At 39.6% G+C, this 25,235-nt stretch overlaps 1 protein-coding gene across 1 annotated transcript in view; it reads right to left on the bottom strand.

The window, feature by feature from the left end:
- Adam28 (ADAM metallopeptidase domain 28) overlaps positions 1-25,235 on the bottom strand; it is a 105,575-nt gene that overhangs the window by 39,463 nt on the left and 40,877 nt on the right. The window contains 7 exon segments of the mRNA XM_052734247.1: positions 399-470; positions 1,681-1,752; positions 4,051-4,243; positions 5,767-5,843; positions 7,030-7,108; positions 7,826-7,902; positions 12,086-12,189. Of these exon segments, the coding sequence (XP_052590207.1) occupies positions 399-470; positions 1,681-1,752; positions 4,051-4,243; positions 5,767-5,843; positions 7,030-7,108; positions 7,826-7,902; positions 12,086-12,189 (674 nt within the window).

Below are 25,235 nucleotides of genomic sequence, written 5' to 3'. Positions count from 1 at the left end.
GTAACTTGTGGTTATGAGTCAATCTTTCCTTGCAGAGAAATCTTTGTCTTAGGTGGTATAAAAGGGATAAGGGGAAAACGTAGAACAGAACAAGCTACAGAAAGAAAACTATAATGAAGAATTAAGCCTTGGTCCTCAGAGAAGTCTCCTGTGTATGGAGGCAGTTGTACCATCCCTACACCTCTCCTCTTGTCTCTCTGGCCTGCTGAGCGCTGCCTTTCAGAAGCATTAATATCTACTGAAATAGCAAAATTCATAATCATTCCTTGGACCCCCTTTCAGCCTTAGCCTCAGGAGACTTGGCTTGCCTTCCTAGATTCATGTTCATTCAGAGAAACACTCAAGAACATCTTTTAACAAAGTGTTTAAAGTTAGTACAGTTAATGAAAATATCATACCATGTTGACATAATTGGCCATCTCAAGCACTCTCTTTCTTATTTCAGCAAGATTTTTATTGTACTTCTTAAACTGAAAGGCAATGAAATGACAGAAATAGGGGCTGATAGAAATTAAAATGAAAGATTAAAAAAGACAATTTAACTTATTTTATAGTGATGCTAATTATCAGTTATTAATATTCAAAACATAAAAGCAAATCAACACATTTTTAATGAAAATTAAAACATTTTGGGAATAACATTATGTTTTCTTCCTTGAAATAGGATAGCATACAGCTCTTAGAAATTTAGCCATGCATGGCAGCATACCTGTAATCTCAACAGTGGAAGGCCAAACCAAGAGGACCGACCATGGTCTTGACAGCCTTGGCTACATACCAAGACTCTGTCTCAAGCAAAACCATGACACAATAGAATGAAGGATTTATTCTAAATGTGTTTTAATTTAAATTTCTTGATTTTCTAACTGTGCAGAATCAGAACAAAGCATAGCTTACCATTTTCTAAACATGTGCATCATAGATGTATCCAACAAAATGAGACCAGATATTTGGGTTCTGGGCTAACAAATTTCCCAATAGTTTTGATATTCAAGTATTTTCTTTTTGGCATTAAAAACAGCACTTGTTTAGAAGCTCACAATTAAAAAAATAAATTAAAGAAAATAAATTAAATGGTATCTATCACCAAAGGTTGCCTTTCTCCAAAGAGCCCCTCCACTGCGCCTTTGTATTTATGACTGCTCCCTCCAGAGCATAAATCCTACATTACAAATTAACTGCTTTACCAATAACAACACGATGAAGGAGTTTAAATGGAAACTAAATTGGATCTCTAAAGACAGTAAGAAAAGAGACTTATAGGCCAACAATGAGATTTATGTATATTTGTCAGTAGCTTCTTTCTGAGAAGAAGAAACATCTGTAAATTTTGTTATAAATATCAATTTTATAGTCTTAGAATAATTTCTCTGTATGTCTCATGTTCTTGATTTCTTTTTTTTTCTTTTTTTCTTTTTTTTTTTTTTTTTTTTTGATTTTTCAAGACAGGGTTTCTCTGTGTAGCTTTGCGCCTTTCCTGGAACTCGCTTGGTAGCCCAGGCTGGCCTCGAACTCACAGAGATCCGCCTGCCTCTGCCTCCCGAGTGCTGGGATTAAAGGCGTGCGCCACCACCACCCGGCCTATGTTCTTGATTTCTAAATGGATCTAAACATTTCTATTTCACACAATAAGTTATGCACACGAGAATTTTGTGAGATGCATTTATCTGATGTAATTACCTCACCATTATCCAGGACCAAATAATATTCAATGTATTTCTTAGGTTCTTGAACAATCCTGTCATCCAACTTCTGAAATAAAAGGAAGACCATGATTAAGACAATGTTTCTTTGTTGATCTCTTATTGCATGCATCATCTTAGAAGAGGTTAGATTGTATCTGACAATCAAGACAAGACAGTTTTACTATTTTAACTCTACCACAACATTCAGGCCTGCATAAGACAAAGCTCAGAAACGCTTGTGTTTTATGCATCCATCATCAGAAACAGAAAATTGCTGAAGAAATTGCTCTTATGTATTGTCTATTGAGATGTATACTTATCTCCCATTGTCCATGGGAACAGGGTACTTACTAGCACCTTCTACACAGCTACAGCGCTCTGGGGACTGGATAGGTAAGTCTACTTAGTCCAGCAGCTTAGTAACTCACAAGACACACACACACACACACACACACACACACACATACACACACACACACACACACACACACACACACACACACACACACGCACGCATGTACACATATCAAGTAAGTATTGTGGGGTGGATGCAATGAGTGATTGAAGCTGGGTGATTAGATAACGATTTCAAAATAGAGAGTTAGAAGTTACCCTTTTAAAGACTTGGACTATAAGGCATACTCATCAAAACCGGAACCCAAGAAATGAAAACAATTGGAATGTAATCCAGAAAAGAAAATGTAAAACCCCAACCTCTATGGTTAATTGACAAAGATATTTTAAAAAACATAAAAAAGATTTTTTTGTCAGAATAAATGGAATGGAAAATTGATAGGGGAGACATACAAAATAGGGGATACTAGACAGAATCAAGCAGATATCTATAACTCATGGCAGTGGTTTGAATTTTATGCTAAACGTGATGAATGGAAAGCTATCCAAGGACTTTAACATGATGCAATTTATAATGAAACATCACTCAACCTAAGCCAGGGAGAGTAGAGTCTGCTAAGGTGGGAGCAGACATAGAAAGGACAGATACAAGTTGTTGTCATGGTGACCTTGGGACACTACCTGAGAGCCCAGTGAGGAGCTGAAATAAGTGGAGGGAAGCTGAGAGATGGATACATGTGAAGAAAGGAAAGAGAAATCAACAATAATCCCCAGATATGGGCCATAACAAATAATGAACAGTGGGTGGAACAGTGTTTAACTGGGGTGGAAAAAAAATGAGAAAGAAGTATATTGTGCTTGGCACATAAAAAAGAGTAGTTCTATTTTGCGTATTAACATTGTATCAGATATTTACATGACTACAAGACTGAATATACATTTTTAATAATAGTACCTAGATCCTTTTAAAGAAAAAAAGCAAGATTCCATATAAGAATATTCTATGGGGCTGGAGAGATAGCTCAGCAGATAAGAGCACTGGCTGCTCTTCCAGAGGTCCTGAGTTCAATTCCCAGAAACCACATGTGGCTCACAACCATCTTGCATGGCGTCTGACACTTATACATAAAATACATAAATAAATCTTTTTTAAACGTCTTATTCTCCGCAAAGCTACACAGAGAAACCCTGTCTCGAAAAACCAAAAAAAAAAAAAAAAGTCTTATTCTCCAGAAAAAAAGAATATTCTGTGCTCCTAGAGATAGATCGTGTGTTTATATTCCTTGCTACTGGATTTCCAGTACAGTGAATATCTTTGAGGACAAATTTTTCATATTTCCACCTCAAAAGAAAAGTCTTCACACGTTTGTTCATTGTTGTGAGCTTCAGAAGGTACTGTGAGTGTTGTCTGTACCTAGCTGTCATGTATCAGATTTCAGATTTCTTTTTAGCCTTTGCATATGGTTGATGATAATAGTTTATGCAGATTCCTACTAAGTAAATTATTACTGTACGGCAATGTTTTACCATTAGTAAAACCATAAATTATTAGTTTCATTAGTGGCTATAAAATGTGAACCAAGAACACTGCTGAGATTAGAACCAAGGACTAGAAAGGTGTCTGAGCAGATAAAACCCTCCCTGTGAAAATGTGAGCGCTGGAATTCAGATCCCCAAACCCACTGTGAAAGATCTGAAGGTGTGGCGGCCTGTCTTTAATCCAACAACAGAAAGAGCAGAGACGGGGAATTCCTAGAACAAGCTGGCTAGGCAGACTATCGAAAATGGCAGGCTCTGAGCTCATCAAGAAACTGTGACTCAGTATGTAAGTTGGGGATCATTTGAGGAAAACACTTGACATCAACTTGGGGTCTCCACAGACACATATAGGGTCATGTATACACGTATGCATGCACATACAACATACATACATATGAAAAAAAGGAAAAAGATTAGAGCCCAGGTTAGGAAACAAAACAAAAGTACCAATTAACAATCAAACTCTACATACAATCAGCCTGGAGGCAGGCAGGACCACTCTCTGATGCAGCCCTTGTTGCCATAACACATCATCCACGCCACAGCTGCTATTAGCCTGGTCTTCGTTGGGATCATCCTTGAAGACTGCATGTGCGTGCTCATCCAGGCTCACAGAGCTCAAAGGTTCGATAAAATACCGTTCATCTCCTTGACTGAAGTAGCCCCTGAGAAACATGAGCATTCAGGCTTCTTAACAAAATGATATTCTTTTGGAGTTGCACTTCCTAGCCAATGCCAAAAAAAGTTTAGTTTTTTGGTAACAAAGCAACCCAACTTATCTGTTTCTGACTCTAGAGATGCTTCCTGACTCAGTCCCCAGTTGTCATCCTGTTCTGACACTACAGCGGCCTTGAAAGGGAAGAACGTTTCAGAGTCTTGTAAGGGATTAAAATTCTAGGCCTGTCTCTGATTAACTAAGAACCCAGAGAAACATTATTTAATTAAGCAGCCTCATGTTTTAGTCTATAAAATAGAAAAAGAGAACAGCTATGAGGAGGATGGTATGGGTGGGAAGAGCAAGCAGGTGAAGCATGTGGTCAGGGCAGATTTCCAACTTCTTCACAAACTCTCGTACTGGAGTCTGAGCTGAGTCATTGACCACCCCACTCGATTCTTCCCTTTAGTGGCTGACTGCTAACTAGATTAATTTTTAAGGCTTATAAGCTATTGTGTGAATAATGAGTAATTGCTGTTGTATTTTTATTTCTTAATTCATCTATAGTTCCAATGGTTTAAAATTGAGCTGCATCATATTTAATGAGACTATTAAGCACTGTACTAAATGCAAGGGATAAAAGAGGTCCACAGCCTCTTCCTTCGTGAACCTTATATTCAAAAATGAGGAAAATGTGGAGAAATAATAAAAAAGTAGATGTAATTTTGCAAAGATATATATGCAACTATATCTAATTAGTATGAAGTAGGAATGCAAGAGTATACAGTGTCTCGAACTGGGAGAGAGCAAGAGTGGCTGTTTTAAATGGTTTAGTTGAAGTACATGGTAGTTAATGTAGAATGTTTCAGTAGAGACAGATACAGTGGACAAACAAGAAACAAGTAGACATAATCCTTGGAGCTTGATAAGAAAATGGGAGCTGGAGGGATGAGGAATGGAATCTTCAAAGACTTCATGATGCCTGACTAGCTAAGTTATTACTTGATTATTTCATCCATGAGGTCAACAACACAGGAAAAATCATGATTTGTGAGACAATTGATTTGCTTGGTTTAGAACACATTGAGACTTGATTCTTTACAGTATCCAACTCGAAGTACAGAAAAGGAAATTGGTCAGTTCTTGGTACTGATGAGATACCATAGGGTAGACAGATACATGGAGAGTCACTAACAGGCTGAAAAATACAGATGTTCTTAAGAATAAAAACTAGAGAGAAATAAAAGTGAGGAGAGAAAGCAGAGGAGACCCTACACTCTCAAAGAGTCTGACTGTAAAATCGAATCTCAAATTCTTCACTTTTACATGAGCAGAGGAATAAAAACAAAATGGAAGGCAGTTCCGATGTACAATTTTCATGCTTTAAAAAGAAACAGTGTTTTGATAAAAAATTTCAAAATTTTGTAGCCGTTATGAATCACACTTAACTATATTATATAACTAGTTATACTTGAGGTTTAGCGAACATGAGCTCTATATCAGTGGGATGTGGAAACACTCCTGAAGTCTTACCGTAGACCTTGACATGTGCTGATGCTGGCTTCGGATACTTTCTCATTTATGATGTGTCCTTGGTAGTAACAGCTATCCTAAGGGAAATGAAAAGTATTCTGTAAAGAAAAGTCTTCAGAGGTCTTAGACCTCATGATCAATTGGAGCTTTAAATCCTGGAATGGGAACAACTTTCTGCTGCACAGTTGTTAAGTTAGAGACTTTAAAAAAATTAAACATAAGCATTTTAAATAAATGTTAAATCTTTTATGATAGTTGATGACTTCCCAAATGTTTATATTATGCAGTCTGTATATTATATATAGTACTGTAAATAAAGTGTAATATATAACATTATATACTATATAGCATATTCTACATATTATTATAATGTATCGGTGATGCTGAAAGAGTACAAAGTAGTTGAGCACTATTTAGGAAAAAATGGATTTAGTTATCTAAATTTAAAATCTGAGTCTCCAAAAATCTGACTTTTACTTTCCTTCTTCAAAAATGTATTGCTCTTTGTACTTTTTCCTATTTGGAGTGACCCCCCACCCCCAATTTCCCCTTTTTAAACCTATGGGTTCCTCGGGTTGTTTGTCCAAAGAGTCAAACTAGATTAAAACGAACCTGCACAACATACCATGGTTCTATTTGGAAAAAAGTGTCCGAGTTATTTCTCCATGTGGCCACTCCATGCCAGACCCTTCTATCTTGGAAGAGATGTGGCATTGGCCTACATGATCCCAGGACGTTTGAAGGCTCACAACATCTAAAGAAGACCTGAGGAGGATGCTGCCATACAGTTACGTGTTCCACGTGTCAAGCTCCATATGGGAGCTCAGGAGACAGATCAAGGGTGGAATTACTTATGGCGATATGGAGTCCTACAGTTGCTGTGGAAGAAGTAGTCTTGAGTATAACCGAGCATGTAATTTGGAGGTTTTGATAGCAAATGGCTAAAAATAGCCAGCATGCTTATCTATTCATTATCACATTACAGAGTCCCTTGCAGAAAACAACTCTAATGAAAATATACACTCCTACTGCCTGCCTCCTAAGAAAATTGGAAAAGGTTACTGGGGTCATCCTTTATCACTCTTAGGAAAATATAATAATCTGAGAAGATCAATTAAGTAATTACTGCTGTTGGAGAAAAAAACAAAACAAAACAGCACCAAGCCTGTAAAAGCAGTTACAGTCCTATTTGCCTGGTGAGGACACTGTATGTAGGCCTGCAGGGCATACTCCGTTACCAAGGGACCTGGGAGGCTGTTTTACCATGATTTGTGGACTCGTGGTGACCTCGTTTCCACTGGAGTTATAGTATGTTTCCGAGTAGCCTGGCGCTAGGAGTTCTCTGGAGAAAGAAAAAGGAAGAGCGTGGTTACACATGTCAGCTCACAGCAAATGAAGACTTCCCCGGCTGCGCAGACAAGTTTCAACTCCTCAGCTTCTCCTTTGTGCCAGACAAGTCTACACAGGAAAGCATTGCTCACAATGGCCAGGCCGAGAGATGGGGGGGGTGGGGGGGGGGCGGGGAAGGAGGGGGTAGGGACATTGCAGAAGTCTGTGGAACAAGCCGCTCTTCACTTGGGACTTGGTTGCTATTGCCAGGGGAAACTTGAGAAGAAGCAGAACCGAGGTCAAAGGTGACAGAAATAAAGTGCTTGTAACCAGTTTGGCACAAAGGCGTAGCATTACCCCCACCCCAGTCCTTTCCAAGGGACAGTTGCCAGTGGCGTGAGGCCTTCTCACAAGCACACAAACAAGCAAAACTTAAAGCAAATTCTATTGGAACCACTCCAGCACTTGGTAAAATAATCAAATCTGTCTTCTGGTGCCCCATTGATTGTGTTTTATTTATAGTTAAAAAAGCCTAGTAAACTATTATTTACCTAGTGCATTTCTACTACTTTAAGAGAAAAGAGTATGCACTGACTCCTTGGGCTCATTAGGAGTGGAGACCGGCGGGTCACATGTTGGAAGCATGAAAGCTGGTAACGGTCTCTGCCAGCACACTTTCCCCACTTCGCCTGTTGTTGGGGAGGACGATAGCAGCTGGACACATACTCACTTGTTCTTCTTCAGATAAAGCACAGCCACCTTCCCGTCCACTGTCATTTTGTACTTTAGCTCAGTTTCAAAGGCGTCCTGCAGAAATACACCAAGATTTACTTACAATCAAAAAGCGGCAATTTCTGTGGACTTAACCCCCAGCAAGTAATGCTTGCTTTTCTCTAGCAGCAGACTGTGAGACAAGCTGTCTTTCTAGACCAGCAGTTCTCAACCTGTCGGTCATGACCCCTTTGAGGGGGGCCACATATCAGATATCCTGTATATCAGATTTTTACATTATGATTCATAACAGTAGCAAAATTACAACTAGGAAGTAGCAATGAAAATAATTTTATGGTTGAGGGTCACCACAGCATGAGGAACTGTATTAAAGGATCACAGCATTAGGAAGGTTGAAAACCACTGGCCTTTACCCTGTGCAACAGAGCAATTCACCAACTAAATGGACAAATTAGTTCTGCGGTGTGTGCGTGTGTGTGTGTGTGTGTGTGTGTGTGTGTGTGTGTGTGTGTGTGTGTATGTGTGTGTGTCTGTGTGTGTGTGTGTCTCTGTGTGTGTGTGTGTGTGTGTGTGTGTGTGTGTGTGTGTGTATACACGAGCGTGTGTGCACGTGTACTGGGAATTGACCCAAGGGCCTTGAAAATGCTGACTAACTAGCTGGCCAAAATTAACCATAGAGGTTTCGGAGGACTAGGGACAAGACAGGAGACAGGAAGTAGTAATGTGGGGAAGAGAGAGGATCTCAGCCCTTTTGGATGGGGGAATAGAAGAAATAGGAGGTCACTGGTGGATTTGCCACCGCTTCTCTGATCATCCAGGTTCTTACCCTGATATCTGACTCCTGATTCTTTATTGATAAAGAATAACTAGATAAACACTTCAAATATCTATATTCCAGAACACAGGTTTAAGCTACCCAAGTAGACAGCATCAAACTAGAAGGGAAGGCTGCATAGACACACACACTCTCATAGACACACACACACACACACACACACACACACACACACACACACACACACACATCCAATAGGTGCACACTGCCCATATTTGTAAAATGAGCATTTTTAGATTCAAGAACCAAATTGTGTAAGACAAGCCATGAAGTGTGATTTCAGGAAATGATTCTGTTCATCTGCACATAAATATGCCACAATAGTTTCATAGAAAACATAAGGTGATCAAGAGGGAGAGGGAGGGAGACAGAAATACAGGTGTGTGTGTGTGTGTGTGTGTGTGTGTTTGTGTGTGTGTGTGTGTGTGTGTGTGTGTGTAAACATTTAAAGTAGCAGAGAATCCATAAGAAAGAGTCAGAAATTGGTGAGGAGAGAAAAAGACACCACCAGCAGATTATCAAATAGCCAATGTTGCAAAGAAGTGAAATAAGCCCATTCACAGAAAGCAGGAAACCCACGAAAATGAGTCATAAGGCATGTGACACAATGGGCACCACAGGCAGGGGCAGCATAGCCTTGAACACGGAGCACTTATTTTCAGCCTACTTCTCTTTGCATAGTTAAATCTGCCATCTTCCATATAGTATACTCATCACCATTATTATGTGCACTTGAAGGCAAAGGAATGTTTAAAGCTAGAGCTTTCAACAGGAGAATTAGCAAAGCTGAATGTGAACACACATTCACCCTTTCCATTAGGTCACCAGGTATCAGGCAAATGTGAGTGTGGTTGTGTAGAGGTAACCTAGACAAGCAATATATCTGCAGTAAAACCAAGCACACCACATCAAACACATCTCTCTGCAAAATCACTCTAAAAATCAATATTGCGAGGCAGGAGAAATAGCTCATTCCTTTAGAGCACTTGCTGCTCTTTCAGAGGACTCTATTTGGGCTCCTAACACCCAAGAAGTGTGGCTCACAAGCATCTGTAACTCCGTCTCCAAGGGAACTGATGGCCTCTTTTGGCCTTTACAGGTAACTACCTGCACATGTACATACATACACACAGACACATGGCACATACACATAACTAATTCTAGAACTAATTGACCATCTATCATAGCCAGTAACTAATCTATGGTTTCATACCAAAATGCAAATTTCAAATAAAAGTTTGATTTGTAAGGAAATCACTTCATAGCTGTGATAAACTCACTTTACCTATATTTAAATTTTCCTCAAAACACTCAGAAAAAATGTACCTGATATTTTTGATACTGAAACAAATTATTTAAAGAAAAATTTCTTGGAGATGACTCTGGTACAGATGGATTCCATAAGAGTTAGTGGGATATTTTCCTGATAAAGCTATTTTGAGAAACAGACTTGTGACAATTACTTTAACAATGTAAAGATGTGTTACATTTGTTTATACTGTGGAATATTACTTTAACTGTGTAAAGGTGTGTTACATTTGTTTCTGCTGCATTTGTTTAATTATGAAAAGATGTGTTGCTGTTTCACCTTGCCTGCCTAAGGCACCTGATTGGTCTAATAAAAAGCTGAATAGCCAATAACTAGCCAGAGAAAGAATAAGCAGAGCTGGAGGGCAGAGAGAATAAGTAGGAGAAATCTAGGCATGAGAGAAAGAGAGGAGAAGAAGAAGAAGAAGAAGAAGAAGAAGAAGAAGAAGAAGAAGAAGAAGAAGAAGAAGAAGAGAATGAAAGAGAAAGAGAGAGACATGCCCAGGGCCAGAAGCCAGGCAGACAGACACTGGAGGAAGCAGGAAAATAAAATATATATATATATATATATATATATATATATATATATATATATATATATACATATACATATATATGTGTGTGTATATACATATACATATAGAGATAGATAGATATAGATAGATAGATAGATAGATAGAGATAGAGATAGAGATAGAGATAGATAGATAGATAGATAGATAGATAGATAGATAGATAGATAGAAAAGAAAGAAAGAAAGATAAAAAGCCCGAGACAAAAGGTAGAGAAAGAGAAACCGGTTAATTTAAGTTAAAAGATCTAGCCAGAAATGAGCCTAAGCTAGGCCAGGCATTCAAAACTAATAATAAGTCTCTGTGTCATGATTTGGGAGCTGGTTGGTGGCCCAAAAGAAAAATCCTGGTACACAGACTCTTCTAAGAGTTCTGCTAGCACCAATTGGCATTGGAAGAAATGTAACGAAGACATTTTCTAGTAGGGGGGCACGCACTCCTGGCTAGTTGCATTTTCAGTTATTCCAGTTATTAGTCACATCTCATTTATCTCTGTGTTTCTGACTTCCATCAAATATTGCAGAATGTAGGTAAGTAGACTACCGCTGTTGAATGGAACATTCAATTTTAATTTGCAGATAGGCCCTCTAATTATAGCCCAGGATGGCCTAAAATTCACTATGTAGCCCAGGCCAGCATCTAACTCACAAACATAAAGAAAACCCTCAGAAATTCAAGTGTGCACTACCATGCCCACATCTGGAGATCATGTTTTATCTTTCCTCTTGTGACTAATTAAAAATATGAGCTAGTGTTGGCTGACAATGTGTTAATTCATTATAATGTAGGAATTACACAAATTATGATGCTATCTACATAGAAAAGATTCAAATTTCAGATAAAATGCTAATTTACATTCTTTTGCAAGGTTTTATTTTCTGATTCTAATTTAAGGCAACAATTATATGTGTGTGGATAGATGGTAGATAGGTAAATAATAGATCAGGTAAGATATACAGTTATTTGGAAGCATACAGCATAAATTATTATTAAATATCAAAATCTACACTCTGTCCAGGGATCATGCATGTCACTTCTCAGAACCTTGATGTATAAAATGAAGCTAGTAGAACTTTGGGCTGTAGTGAAGAATAAAAGCTTGGAAAACAAACTACTAAAATCACTAATATTGTTAGTATCCAAAGGAATATCTATATTATATTCAGGAGTCACTGAAAAACCAGAGGAGTTCCCTGGGAGATGACTCAGGTGGTAAAGTACTTGATGTGTAAGCATGAGGACTTAATTTCTATGTCCCAAACCCACCTATTTAAAAAGCCTGGCATGATGGTCCATGCTTCTAATCCCAGCCAAGAAGACATGGAGAACGGTAGATCCCAGGACTCCCTGGCCAACCTAGTTATGAACGAGAGTGTTCCAGTCCACTGAGAGACTCAGTTTCGACAATCAAAGTGGATACCATGACAAACAACGTAAGAATGACTATGGCCTCCCCCTACATGTTCTCTCATGTATACACATGTGCACAGGCATACACATAGGCTGCATGTACAAGAAAGAAGACAATCACAGACGTACCAACCTTTTGCTCTGGCTCTTTAGCCTCCCTTTTACGCAATGGATGAAGTCTTACAGGATAAACTACTTCATATTTCTTGGCCTTGGGGAGTTCCTTTACTGTGCTTGCTGGGGTAGAAAAAAGAAAGAGAAGATAAAGCTGTGGGACAGAATCAGCTGCTCAGCAGTGACCATTACGATGGGTGATGCCACACAGAGCCCTTCGATGATTTATGTCCTGACACAAGGGGAGCTGAACAACACTGGAAACCCATCCCCCCAGTCTTTAATCTCTATCTTTTAATATTTCTCAGGGAGGTACTTCCGAGTGTCTCTCTGATGACAATATTTCTTGTTAATTTTCCCTCTTCTTTGCTCTGCTGGATCCAGGCAGTGACTCCTTAGCAGGGGAATGAGACAAGGTAAAAGTTAAGAAGAATCCGGTTCTCCTGGAAGCCGATCACTCCCGTGATAAAGAAGTAGAAACACTCCAAGACCTCACTGCTATGAAATGGAATCAGATGCACACCATTTCTGGTCGAAATACATGTTCCTTGGAATTTTCAACAGCAATATGTAAATAGTCCCAGTAAAAAGAAGCTCTGATGCTAGGCCCATAGAAAGGGCTGGCATGAGCAATCCTGACAAGCCTTCATTTTGGGCATAGAAAAATATGGAAATTAGAGTAGTAGAGAATCTGAAGAGAGGCATCAATCAGGGCAGGGTTGCTTGGAGGCAAGATTCACACTGCGAGGAAAGTGGAGAGTCACCTCAAACAACCAATTCCCATCTCAGAGGTTCATGCTCAAGCCTTTTCTGGAAATTAGGCTAAAGAGAAATCCAGAGCTTTCTAATATTTCTCATTGGATTTTTAATTTTTCTTTTTGTTCTCCGCATGGTCTGGACCCTGCTCTCTGTGGGTAGCTCTGAAGGAAACGTGAATGGTCCCACTCTTGCTCCTGCAGGGGCTAAAGGTCCACTTGGGATGAAGACCCAGGGGAACTAAGAGGACAGACGCAGGAAGTTGGCAGCAGGGTCTAGAAAAAGCTTTCCTTTCTCTGTGCCATGATTTGGAGCTTCTCTGAAGGTAATACTAGCTCTCACACCAAGCACTTATGATTACATAAACCTTTACTACGGTGATCTACCCAATAGCAGACATAACCGAGGGGGCTTAACAAGCACTTGACAGCTTAGCCCAGTGACTTTCCAGAGAATATAATATTAACTCCTTTTTATTTTATTTTTCTGAGAATTGAAGCAAAAAACTTAAAAAAAAATCTAGTGATGTCAGTTTTGGGATGGTTTTAATTCATGTGATCACATAAAAACAATTTAACCTGGGAGGTTAGAAAAACTCATTAAGCTCTAAGGATGCACTCAGAGTCAAAATGGCAATTAAGATAATGAAGGAAAGAACCTTCCTCTCCATGGCTTAGGGTTTAGTCTCAGAAAACATTTCAAAAACAAAGCTAAGGCTGAAGAGATGGCTCAGCAGTTAAGAGCACTGGCTGCTCTTGCAGAAGACCCAGGTTCTATTCTCAGCATGAGAAAAGCAGCTTATAAATGTGGGTAACTCCGGTTAAGGGAATCTGATGCTTCTTCTGGCTTCTTTGGCCACCAGGCATGCAAGTGGACTACAGACATACATACAGGCAAAAATATTATACACAAAAATTTATAATATATGAATAAAAAACCCACTTAAAGCCAGGTGCAGATACCACAATCTCTTAATTTTAGACTTGGAAATTTTTAACTACTTGAAAAGTGGGGGCAGATTAAGATATGTCCAAGTAGTCTATAATATTATACAAACACAAAACACTACAGTGTCTTCAAAAGGGCCATCGTCATTAAGATACATTCTCATCAGCTGTGACAAATAAGTCATTGTCACACTTCTGTAGTAAAAGGACAGTTTTTCTTTTTCTTTTCATTTCTTTCTTTTTGTTTTTTGTTTGTTTGTTTGTTTGTTCTTCATTTCACCAAAGCTCCACTGGCCTAGCCTCAAATCCAAGATCTTTTTACTTCCAAATCCCAGAGTGGCCTTGTCTGCATGCATCCCTAAGTCCAGGACAAAATTCTCAAGTTACTCATTTCTTGCAGTCATAGGGAAATCACTGTACTCCTTATTTCTATGGAATTTAATATAAACTTTTATTAAATGCAATTCATTTTAATGTTGGTAAAGAAAAGTAGTAGTATTGGTTACAAAATACTGTTTTAATGTTCTAAAATGTGGGACAGTCATTCTTGCCTGTTAAAATGTTGTGATTACCAAAGCACAAGGACACATGCTCAACTATGTTCATAGCAGCATTATTCATAACAGCCAGAACCTGGAAGGAACCTAGATGCCCCTCAACTAAAGAACAGATAAAGAAAATTTGGTACATGAACACAATGGAGTACTACTCAGCTGTAAAAAACAATGACATCATGAAATTTGCAGGCAAATGGATGAAACTAGAAAATATCATCCTGAGTGAGGTAACCCAGACTCAGAAGGACAAACATGGTATATGCTCACTCATAAGTGGATACTAAATGTAAGGCAAAGGATAATCAGACTACAACCCACAGCTACAAAGAAGCTAGGAAACAGGGAGGACCCTAAGAGGGATCTACGGATCACCTTGGGAAGGGGAAACAGAGGAGATCCCCATAAGTAAACTGAGGATGGGGGAAGCAATAGAGGGTAATGGATGGGGAATGAGAACATGAGGGAATGGGATGGTTGAGCTGGGGGAGCAATGAAAGCTATATCTTGATAGAGGGAGACATAATGGAGTAAGGGAGAAACTTGGTGCTAGAGAAATTCCTAGGAATCCACAAGGATGACCCCAGGTAAGACTACTAACAATAGTGGTGAGGGTGCCTGGACTGGCCTACCCTGGTAATCAGGTTGGTGAATACCCTAACTGTCATCATAGAGCCTTCATCCAGTAACTGGTGGAAGCAGATGTAGAGATCCACAACCAAGCTCCAGGAGTCCAGTATAAGAGAGGGAAGAAGGATTACATGAGCAAGGTGCATCAAGATCATGATGGGGAAATCTGCAGAGATAACTGAACCAGGCTCAAAGGAACTCATGAACTTTAGACTGACGGCTGTAGAACCTGCATGGGACTGGATTTGACTCCCTGCATACAGAAGAAAGTTGTGTAGCTGGGTCTGTTTGAGGGGCCCCTGGCAGTGTGATCAGGATCTATCCCTGGTGCATGAGCCGACTTTCTGGATCCCATTACCTATGGTCAGGCACCTTGCTTACCCCGATGAAGTGGGGAGGGGCTTGGTCCTGCCTCAACTGAATGTACCAGGCTTAATTGTTCCCTGTATGGGAGAACTTATCCTGCTGGAAGAGGGGATGAGGGGTAGGTCGGGGTCACGGCAAAGTGGGGGTGGGGGTAGTGGGAGGAAGGATGAGAGGAGGATCTGTGGTTGGTATATAAAATAAATTAAAAAAAGAAAATAAAAGTTAAAAAGAAAATAAAACTTAAAACAACCAATTGAGGGACATATTTTAAAACATTAAAGGCTGCACATTTGGAAAGTGAAAAAAAAATTGTGATTACTACAGAGCAGTGAGATGCCAAGAGGTAAGAAACAGCTCTTGCCAGAAATAAGCTCATGGCATGGGCGCAATTCCCCGATGCCTCCTTTAATTCACTGACACAGAACAAGCTCACCATACGGTGCCAGTATGTTACCTGGTGCATTATGGTGCCTAATCATCACAATTAGCCACATAGACATTGAGTTATGAAGCCATCTCTCACTAACATTGTAACTTCAACAATTCTTTTCTTTAAATGCCATACCAGGGGAGGGGTGGGGCTGTGGAGATGGCTCAGTGGTTATGAGTGCTTCCTGCTCTTCCAGAGGACCCAAAATTCACTTCCTAGCACACATCTTGGGTGACTCACAACTGCCTGAAACTCCAGCTCTGGGGCATCTGATGCCCTCTTCTGGTCTACACAGATACCTGCACTCAGCGCATATGGACACACTCAGACGCACTCACACACTCACAATTAAAAAGTAGAAAGAATTTTTTAAATGCCATTTTGGAGGCATGGGGAAATGGCTCAGTGTTTAAGTTACTCTTCCGAAGGATCCAGGTTCTATTCCCAACACCCACCTGGTGATATACAACTGTCTCTAAGATCCAACACCTTCTTCTGGCTTCTGCAAGCAGATATACATGAACTTTTTTTAGGTTTTTTTTAATGACAAAAAGCCATATCAGTGGGGTTCAACCACAACGTGTGTGATTCTAACAGGAAATGAGGTGAAGTTTCCTTTGAGTCGTAAAGTGATGACAACACCCACCCGATCCTTCCAATAAAGAAAGAACATAATAACAGCCCTATGGTGATATTTTATTTGTATTAAAATGTTATTTGTATGTTAATAAATAAAGTTGCCCGGGGGTCAGAGCTATTAGCAAGCCAGGGCAGTGGTAGCGTACGCTTGTAATTCCAGCACATGGTAGGCAGAGATGGTTAAGTCTCTGTGTGTTCAGGGATACAGCCATTATTGGATACACATGCCTTTAATCTTAATACCAATCATGGAAAACCTGGAGGCCTATACAGACAGGCTGTGAGGAGGCGGTCATGTGGTTGGGTTTACAACCAATGAGAAGGCAGGACAGGGAACTCTATATAAAGACTTTAACACAGGGGTTGCTCTGGTTCGGAGAGGTAGGACCACCGCAGGAGGAAGGGTAAGGTTTTAGCTCTTAGCTCTGACCTCTTGGCTTTCTTCTTTGCATTGGTTCTGTGTTTCTTATTTAATAAGAAGGTTGGATACATCTACACAGCCCCACTTCTCTTTAAGGAGAACGTGAATAGCAAACTAGGTCACCCCATCCAACAGCAAGCAGTTTTCTGTGCTGTACGTGCTGAATCTGCACTTCCAGTTAGTCTGAAGCCTAATATTTCATGAAACCAAAAGTCACCAACTAGTTCTTAACTATGGAGTCAAAACATACTAACACTACTTACAAAATTTATTTCCAACTCACTCTTTGGTGGGGAAGCACTTCCAAATAGAAACAAAAACAAACACAAATACTCCTTTTTAAAGTCTTTAGCAACTTCTCTTAGCTATATGAAATAAGTAAGTTTCCAGTTCATTCCAAACTCTCACAACAGTCAGTTCTCTAAAGAAAACAGATAGGATTTCTCTTAAAAGGCTCCGATTCTCCTGAAAGTTAGAAGGCCCTAGAAATGGGATATCTGAGACGTATGGATTTCCACAGCATAAAAAAGGATGGAGTAGACACAAGTACTGTTTGTCTCATGCATCCTTTCGTTTGATGGAGATGGGGCAGCCTCCTCCCAGGTGAATAAAATCAAGTTAATTATTTAGAAGCCAGTGGCACAAACAGCGCTAACTGCCATCCAGGGATTGCACAAACCCAAGGCGTAACACAATATGTTTCTATTAATTTGTTTTAATGCTTGTTTGCTTTCTCTCTCCCACAGAACTCATGTGTTGGATTAGTTTTGACTAGCAAAACTGGATCTAGAGAGAGGAGACAGTTATTTTGGTTTGAGTTAGAGAGGTATGTGAGTGTGTGGTTGTGGTTCAGATTTTTCTTTAACTGTTCATTAGTTTAAAATAAAACAAAGCTCATTAATGAGACTGGTGTAGCTGACCTCAGTCTAGAATACTGTTCTTTCTGGATCCATTTTGGGACATTTATGCATAATCCTGGCATCTACATTTTGCTCCAAATCAGTTAGAAATTGTTTCAGGGTTGTCTTTCCAAAGGAGGTATCAAGCCTTTAATGCAAGTTTATACAATGATATTGACTCTCTGTCCCCTCAGACTCTTCTACTTTTAAACATTATTCAGTAAAAATAAGTATTGAGGGAAACTGGAACCCATATTCTGATGAAGTCTATTATTTGGCTTTATAGGTTCAGTTGTGTATAATGGCTTACTTTTTCCAGTCACTTTATAAAGGGCAAAAATAACTGCTAGCTTGAAATGAACGTATTTTTAAAGGCACTGCATCCCTGGGCATACTCCTGAAACAGGGTGGAGACTTGTCTTTTGTCAATGCACTGATTTATTTCCTCTTCCCCCCAAACACCTTCTGTGTCCTTTTAAATATTTGTTTTCACTTTTCCTATGATGAAATCCCATGTCACTTTTCTCAGGGGATGGTGAAGCTCATTATGAGAATCATGTCCTATTTTATATATTCTTCTTTTATTTCTAGTGGAACCAGGTAAAGTTTATGGCCAGAGGGTACATGCCTAGGGTACCAATGATGCAGAGGGAGAAATGAAGAAGAGGAGTTAAGAAAACAAATGTTTTGTTCCATGCATTCTGGCTGGAAAACCAATCCCTATGGGGAGTCTACCAAGGGTACGGTATGTAGGGGGTTATGCCTTTGAAAGGGCAACGTGGATGGTAAAGAAAGGCAGGGTGTGGCGTTCTATTCAAGATGAATGCCCCCTCACTGGAGAGCAATCAGAACCTCTGTTAGCACATTCTTGAGATGATGTCACACTTCTAGGCTTTAGATCTCCTGCTTCCATATCCTGGTGTAGAGTTGGGGCAGCAGGAACAGTTTGGTTTCTGCTGATTTCTACCTGATTTTACTGAAATGACAGTAGCATGCATATGTCCCACCATTAACCATGAGACTCTGTCACTGGATCTGCGTGATCTTTCTCCCCTTGAACAGAGCTGGTTCCCAAGCAGTTCCTCTGTTTCTACTGAGAGTGATGTCCCCAACAGTACTGGGGACAGTGTTTTCAGGAAATGTGAGGAAAGAATTCCTACAAACTTTTTAATACCTGAGAATCAAAACTAGGAATTTGAAGTCAAGTGTATTTAAGGATATATTAGTATCCTAAATTTTAATGGTGTTAAGTGCAATTTTTACGAGTCTGAAAAACAAAGGAGAAGCCCTTTTCAGTAGGAAGGTGCAGAGAGGATTAGGGAGTCATTTCGTGCTCGATGTTCTCACTTTTGTTCATAATTCATCCATTCTTGGGTCCCAGCAAACATTCTATGGTCCAAGAAAATTTGCCAGCTTGGGTGCAGATTCAAACTCCAGACATAGACAAAGACATGCTGGAGAAATGTGTCATCAGATCTCAGTCATATGAAACTAAGCCGAGAATTTATAAAATGGAGCAACCTACTTGCTCTAACATGTTAGGAAGTAGTATTCACTCCGTCTAAATTCTTAGATGTTTGCTATAACCCGCAAAAGGGAAGTGTGTCATCAACACACACACCGAACTGAAACTCCTCCTCACCAATAACATCGCAATGCTTTATAATTATGAACATGAGCATGGCATCCTGCCAATTAACTGTATCTGTTATCACTTAGCATAAAAATGTGCAATCCAAAGTAACGTAAGTTGCTAAACTGGCACCAAGTATAAGAGCAGATACTTTCTCCAATCTTTGGTGGTCATAACCAGTCAAATTTGCTGTTTTATTGAACTAAAAATTGACACAATTAATTTTGATAGATTTCATTTTTTGACTCAAGGATTACATTCATGGTTTAAATGTTTGAGAGCTTCCTTTTCTCTTTTAAAGGTACCAGAGCTGATACATAAATGTTTCAAGCAAACCTCTAATTGCTCTCCTTCATGTCTATCATAGCCCCCAAACTACAGATTAAAACCAGCCCAAATGCCTAGTAAAACTGGTTAAAGGGGAAGAAACAGCTAGTCAATGTATTATATACCATAAGACTAGGATCAGATGGATAGCATGCAGTCCTGTGACGTGCTGAATAGAACCCAGAGAAGGATTAGTGCCTACCTGGAACTGGAGAAAGGAGGAAAGAGACTACCAGAAGACTCCATTGCAACATGCTGTGGTCCCAGGAGCAGTGCCTGCCTCCGCTCACACCTGTAAGGTTGCTTCTGCCCCAGCCGCCTCTTAAGGGAGACAGAATGAAACTCCCTGCTTCATTGTGTACGCTTGAGCAAGTGTTTACTGAAGGTGTTGCACAACTTGGGATCTGTGGTCCTGCCGCAATGGCATGGCAGGCGGAAGTCCTGAACGCCTCTTGGCTGGCTCTAAAATTTCCTGTATTAGCAGCTATTGTCTCCCTCTCTTTATTCTCTATGTCCCCCATTCAAGAGTAAAATAGCAAGTTTCCAATGTATTGTTATAGCTCAGTAGTTCACAAGAAGGTAACTGCCTTGACATATCTTGATATGTGTATCAGGTTATATATCATATACATAATTATATTTGGAATATGTACATGCTATATACATACACACATGCATATTATGTATACATGTATTATTATATTTAAATATATGGATTTATCATTTTATTATGGAGACTATTATTCTTCTACACATATATATTTGTTTTATATCTAATTTCTAATTCCTTCTGATATCTATGTGAAATTCTTATTTCCAATTACTCTACACTGTATTCTCACACAATGATATTCACAAGAAGCTTTGACTATTTTGAAATAAGATGTTTTTAAAGACAGAATTTCACAAATCCTAAGCTAGGCTCCAACATACTGTGCAGCACAGGATGAACTTGAACTCTCTGCTCTCCTGCCTCTAACCCCTGAGTGCTGGGATTGCAGGGCATACCTCCACACTCAGTTTTTATGGAGCGCTACAGATCAAATACAGGGTTCCATGCATGCCTGGCAAGCGTTTTGCCAACTGAGCTACACCTCTTCTCCTGAATAAGAATTCTGACAACACAAGTACAAGGCTCTCCAGATCACCATGGGGTCTGTACCCTAACTAAGGACCTGGGTGAGATGGGGGGACAACTTAAGGATGGAGGAGGAGCAGTCTCGGGGCCTGTCACCTCTGTTGTGAGGCTAAATTGGATATATACAGAAATCATACTCTAAAACTAAAAAATAAATGTATTCGGTTGCTTATTAAATTTTTGGTACCCTCGTAGTCTATTATTCTTGTTATGTTAGTCCTACTGACACGTTTGTTTTCAAGTACCATTTTACCTCCATTTTATATGTGAAAAATGGAGTTTAAAAACATAAAAGGGTCCACAAGATTAAAATTCCCTTGTCTCCATTGTGTAGGTTAAGAGGATTAGATGTTTACTCACATTACTCATGCAGGAATAGAAGGGGTGGAATTTGAACTCCATGCTGTCTGAGCTCTTGGTCACACACCTTCATGATTCTTAGTTATCTGACTCACACACACAGTCTTATTTCTAATGATAAGAACCCTATGGAGTAGAAACAGCCCTGAGAACAAATTGTGAATACACATCCTGTAGCTAGGACACATAAGTTATACATCATCTTAATACAAAACACATTTGGGGCTAGAGAAGTGTTAGTAAAAAGGACTTATTTTTGGTGGCTGTTCTACACTACACTTCTAGCACCACACAACCACAAGAGGGTGGTAGATCTGCTGGCACAGCATTTCAAAATGGAGGTTGAGCATCTACTAGTAGGGAGAAGTTCTCTTCAACCCATGCTCTACAGCTTTCCCTTTTCCAACAGGGGGTCTATATTCACTTTTTAAATTAGTTCTTTGAGAATTTCATACAATGAGTTTTGACCATATTCACCCCTCCCTCAACTACTTCCAGACCACTCCCTCCCAGTCCATCTAAACGTTTGTGTCCTCTTTTATTTATTATTTATTTATTTATTTATTTATTCATTTATTCATTTATTTATTTATTTATTTATTTATTTATTTATCTATGTATCTATCTATGTATTTATCTATCTATTTATTTATCTATCTATCTATTTATTTATTTATTTTGTTTGTTTGTTTGTTTGTTTTTCGAGACAGGGTTTCTCTGTGTAGCTTTGCGCCTTTTCTGGAACTCACTCTGTAACCCAGGCTGGCCTTGAACTCACAGAGACTCGCCTGCCTCTGCCTCCCCAGTGCTGGGATTAAAGGCATATGCCACCACCACCACCCAGCTATTTATTTATTTTTTGACTCATCAAGTCCAGTATGTATGTGACCATATCATCTTGGGTGTGTGGCCTTCCACTAGAGTGTGGTTGATTTACCATGAGCTACACTCTCAAAGAAAATTGGCTCCCTTTCCCAGCAGCTATCACCTGCCAATGACTCATCAGCTAGGGTAAGACTTCCTGGTCACCTCCATTCTCCATTTTGGGATTTGGCCTGACTTGAGCTTGCACAGGTCTTGTGCCTGCTGCCACAGTCACTAGGAGTTCACATGCACCCTGCTGTGTCTGCAGGACATGGTTTCACTATAGTCATTCACCACCTCTGGCTCTTGTACTTTCCTCTGTCTCTTCCAAATTGATCCCTGAGCCTGGAAGTAGGGGGTGTCATTTAGAGCTGAGAATTCTTCAGTCTCTTGTCCTCTTGGCATTGGTCAGTTGTGGTCTCTCTTGATCACAATTTACAGCAAACTAAAACTTACGTAATGAGACTTGAGAGATGCATTGATATATGGGTATAATAATAAATCATTAGGATTTAGTTCAATGCTAGGTTCATTTTATTTTATTATTTTTCTCCATTCATTTCACTACACATTAATTAGTATATAGCATGTGTCACACATTGAGGACACAATTAAAAGACCCAATCCTGTTTTTAAATGTTTCCAGTCTGGTTAGAGAGACAAACAAGATCACTTCCATGGAATTACAGAAAGTAAATGTAACTATGTACCCTGTATCATTGTAAAGTCTCTTGTTTAGTTCTAGGATAAAGCCATAGATAGAGGTCAGAGGTCTTCATCAGCTGTGCAAGAGGAACTTCCTGGAGTCTAGAACAATATGGTCAGTGAAGACTTAACTGTAAGAAACTCTGAAATGTGCATATTACAATGTATTATTTTAGGATTGGTCATTTTTTAGCAGTTGGAGCAATGAGGACCTGGAACAGGGATCCTACTAAGAATAAAATGGCTCACATCGGACTTTGTCCCTGTAGAGAATAAAGACCAGATGGATTAGCTTGTGCATCTGCTTGGTTGTGTTGGAGGAACACCCTAGAGAAACATGGTGATGCGTAGCCATTTAAACTGTCAATTATTCTTCAGTACTCTTCAGACTTCCTATGATCATACATGCTTTTGACCAGACTTCTTTCCAGCTATAATTTTCACAGTTTTGGATTAGTCTTCAGAGCTAGCTATATTTACAAAGCCCATCAATAGCAAAGAATTTTACCAAATAAGTTTTATTCTCCACTTTGCTGTTACTTGCTAGAAGATGTGCCAAGTAAGCATAATGAATGATGAGTGGATAAGTTTTGATGGCCAGCTTAGCTTTCCCTTTCTCTTTTTGCTAATGGAAATATTGGTTATTACTTATATATTTTATCTTCGTTGGTTAAATTCTGGGAGAATATAAAATAAGTGGTAGGAGGAAGAGGACATTTAGAGCAGAGAAATATTTATATGGTAAACACAAAACACTACAGTAGAGTAAGGAAAAGCTAAGTTAGCATCCAAGTTTTGAACATAAAAACAACCAGTTTGCATCAGTACAGAATGGCTGGAGGTAGACTACAGCAAAAAGAGGGAACTAGCTGCAAGTCAAAATGAGAGAAGCATGGATATGGGCAAAAGAGATGGAAGGAAGCAGAGGAATTTGAAAAGTACTTAGAGAACAAATGTAGTGAGAGTTAGCAACTAGGTGTAGTAGAGCAGAAATTAAAGAGACAGATTTCTCACTCAATACTTATTTAGTGTCTACTGTGAACTAACTGCCGCAATCGGCCTTAGCTATAACATTTTGAACATAGAGGCAAAAACCTCTGAAAGCACAAAAGCTTACTATCTTGTTGGAGCAAGAGAGCAGGCAAAAGAAATACTCCCTCGGAAAAAAAAAAATAAGATAAGGCGATGCACTCAGGGACCACTTAGAATGTTCCTTTCAAGGGAAGGATACAAGGAGTACACATCTTCCCGGGCTCTTTTTGCCTCCAGTGGCAACAGGGAAAATGGAGACCAGGGTTTTCCACGCCACTGTTAGCTATCTTTGTTCTCGTAGACACTGCCACTTCTACTTTCACATCTTACATTGAATGGGCTGTCTTGAGATATTATTTTATACACAAAGAGGTGTTACTTCAGTTGGAGTTCAACATCCCTGACTGGGATCAATACCCATCATCTCTTGTGAGCTGGACAATGCTTTATTTACTAAACATTTTTTTAAAAAATTTCCATCTACCTATAACACCAGCACTCAGGAGCTTAAGGCAGAAAGATGGTTTGAAGCCAGCTTGGGTTCCATGGTGAGTTCTTGGTCATCCTGAGCTAAAGAATAATGATGATGATGATGATAAGGAGAAGAAAGACAAGAAGGAGAAAGGAGAATGATGAAGAAGAGAAACAAAAAAATTAATCATATATTTTTATGAAATTTTCTTCCATACAACTACTTCATTGACTGTAACTCTTATATGAACAAGAATATGAAGTCACCCATAAGTATGGGGGATTGGGAACTATTGTTTTCTTGGCTCAGTACACAGACCTCTGATATGAAATCAAAGTCATGTTCTTTTTTTTAATTAAAGAATTTTTTATTCATTTTACATACCAACCACAGATCCCCCTCTCTTCCCTCCTCCCACCCCTCCAGCCTTCCCCGCCAACCCACCCCCAATTCCCTCCTCCAACAAGGTAAGGTCTCCCATGGTGAGTCAGTAGAGCCTGGTACATTCAGTTGAGGCAGGTCCAAGCCCCTCCCCCTGCATCAAGGCTGTGCAAGGTGTCCCACCATATGTAGTGGCTCCAAAAGCCAGCTCATGCACCAGGGATGGATTCCAATTTCACTACCAGGGGGCCCCTCAAGCAAATCAGGCTACACAACTGTCTCAGTTATGCAGAGGGCCTAGTCCAGTACCATGGAGGCTCCACAGCTGTCGGTCCAAAGTTCATGAGTTCCCACAAGTTTGGTTTGATTGTCTTAAAGGAGTCAAGCCATACACAGAAGTAACATTCCCCAGCATTTCTCTGATATAGAACAAATTAGCTTTACTCAGAACAATGATTAAGTGTTCCACAGTCCAGTGTAAGATGTTGTCAGAGCAGAGTTCCAGACCGAGCTAAACTTACCATTTTATGAAAATTTAGTGATGGATAAAAGAGAGGGGCGAAGAATAAGGATAGAAATTGTCAAAGTGGACCTTTGGGAGAGTTAAGAAGTGCC

The sequence above is a fragment of the Peromyscus californicus genome, unplaced genomic scaffold (assembly GCF_007827085.1).
Source record: "Peromyscus californicus insignis strain IS unplaced genomic scaffold, ASM782708v3 Scaffold_12__1_contigs__length_115047231, whole genome shotgun sequence".
Lineage (NCBI taxonomy): Eukaryota > Metazoa > Chordata > Mammalia > Rodentia > Cricetidae > Peromyscus > Peromyscus californicus.
Note: the sequence above shows the minus strand (reverse complement) of the source record. Positions and strands in the feature narration are given on the sequence as shown.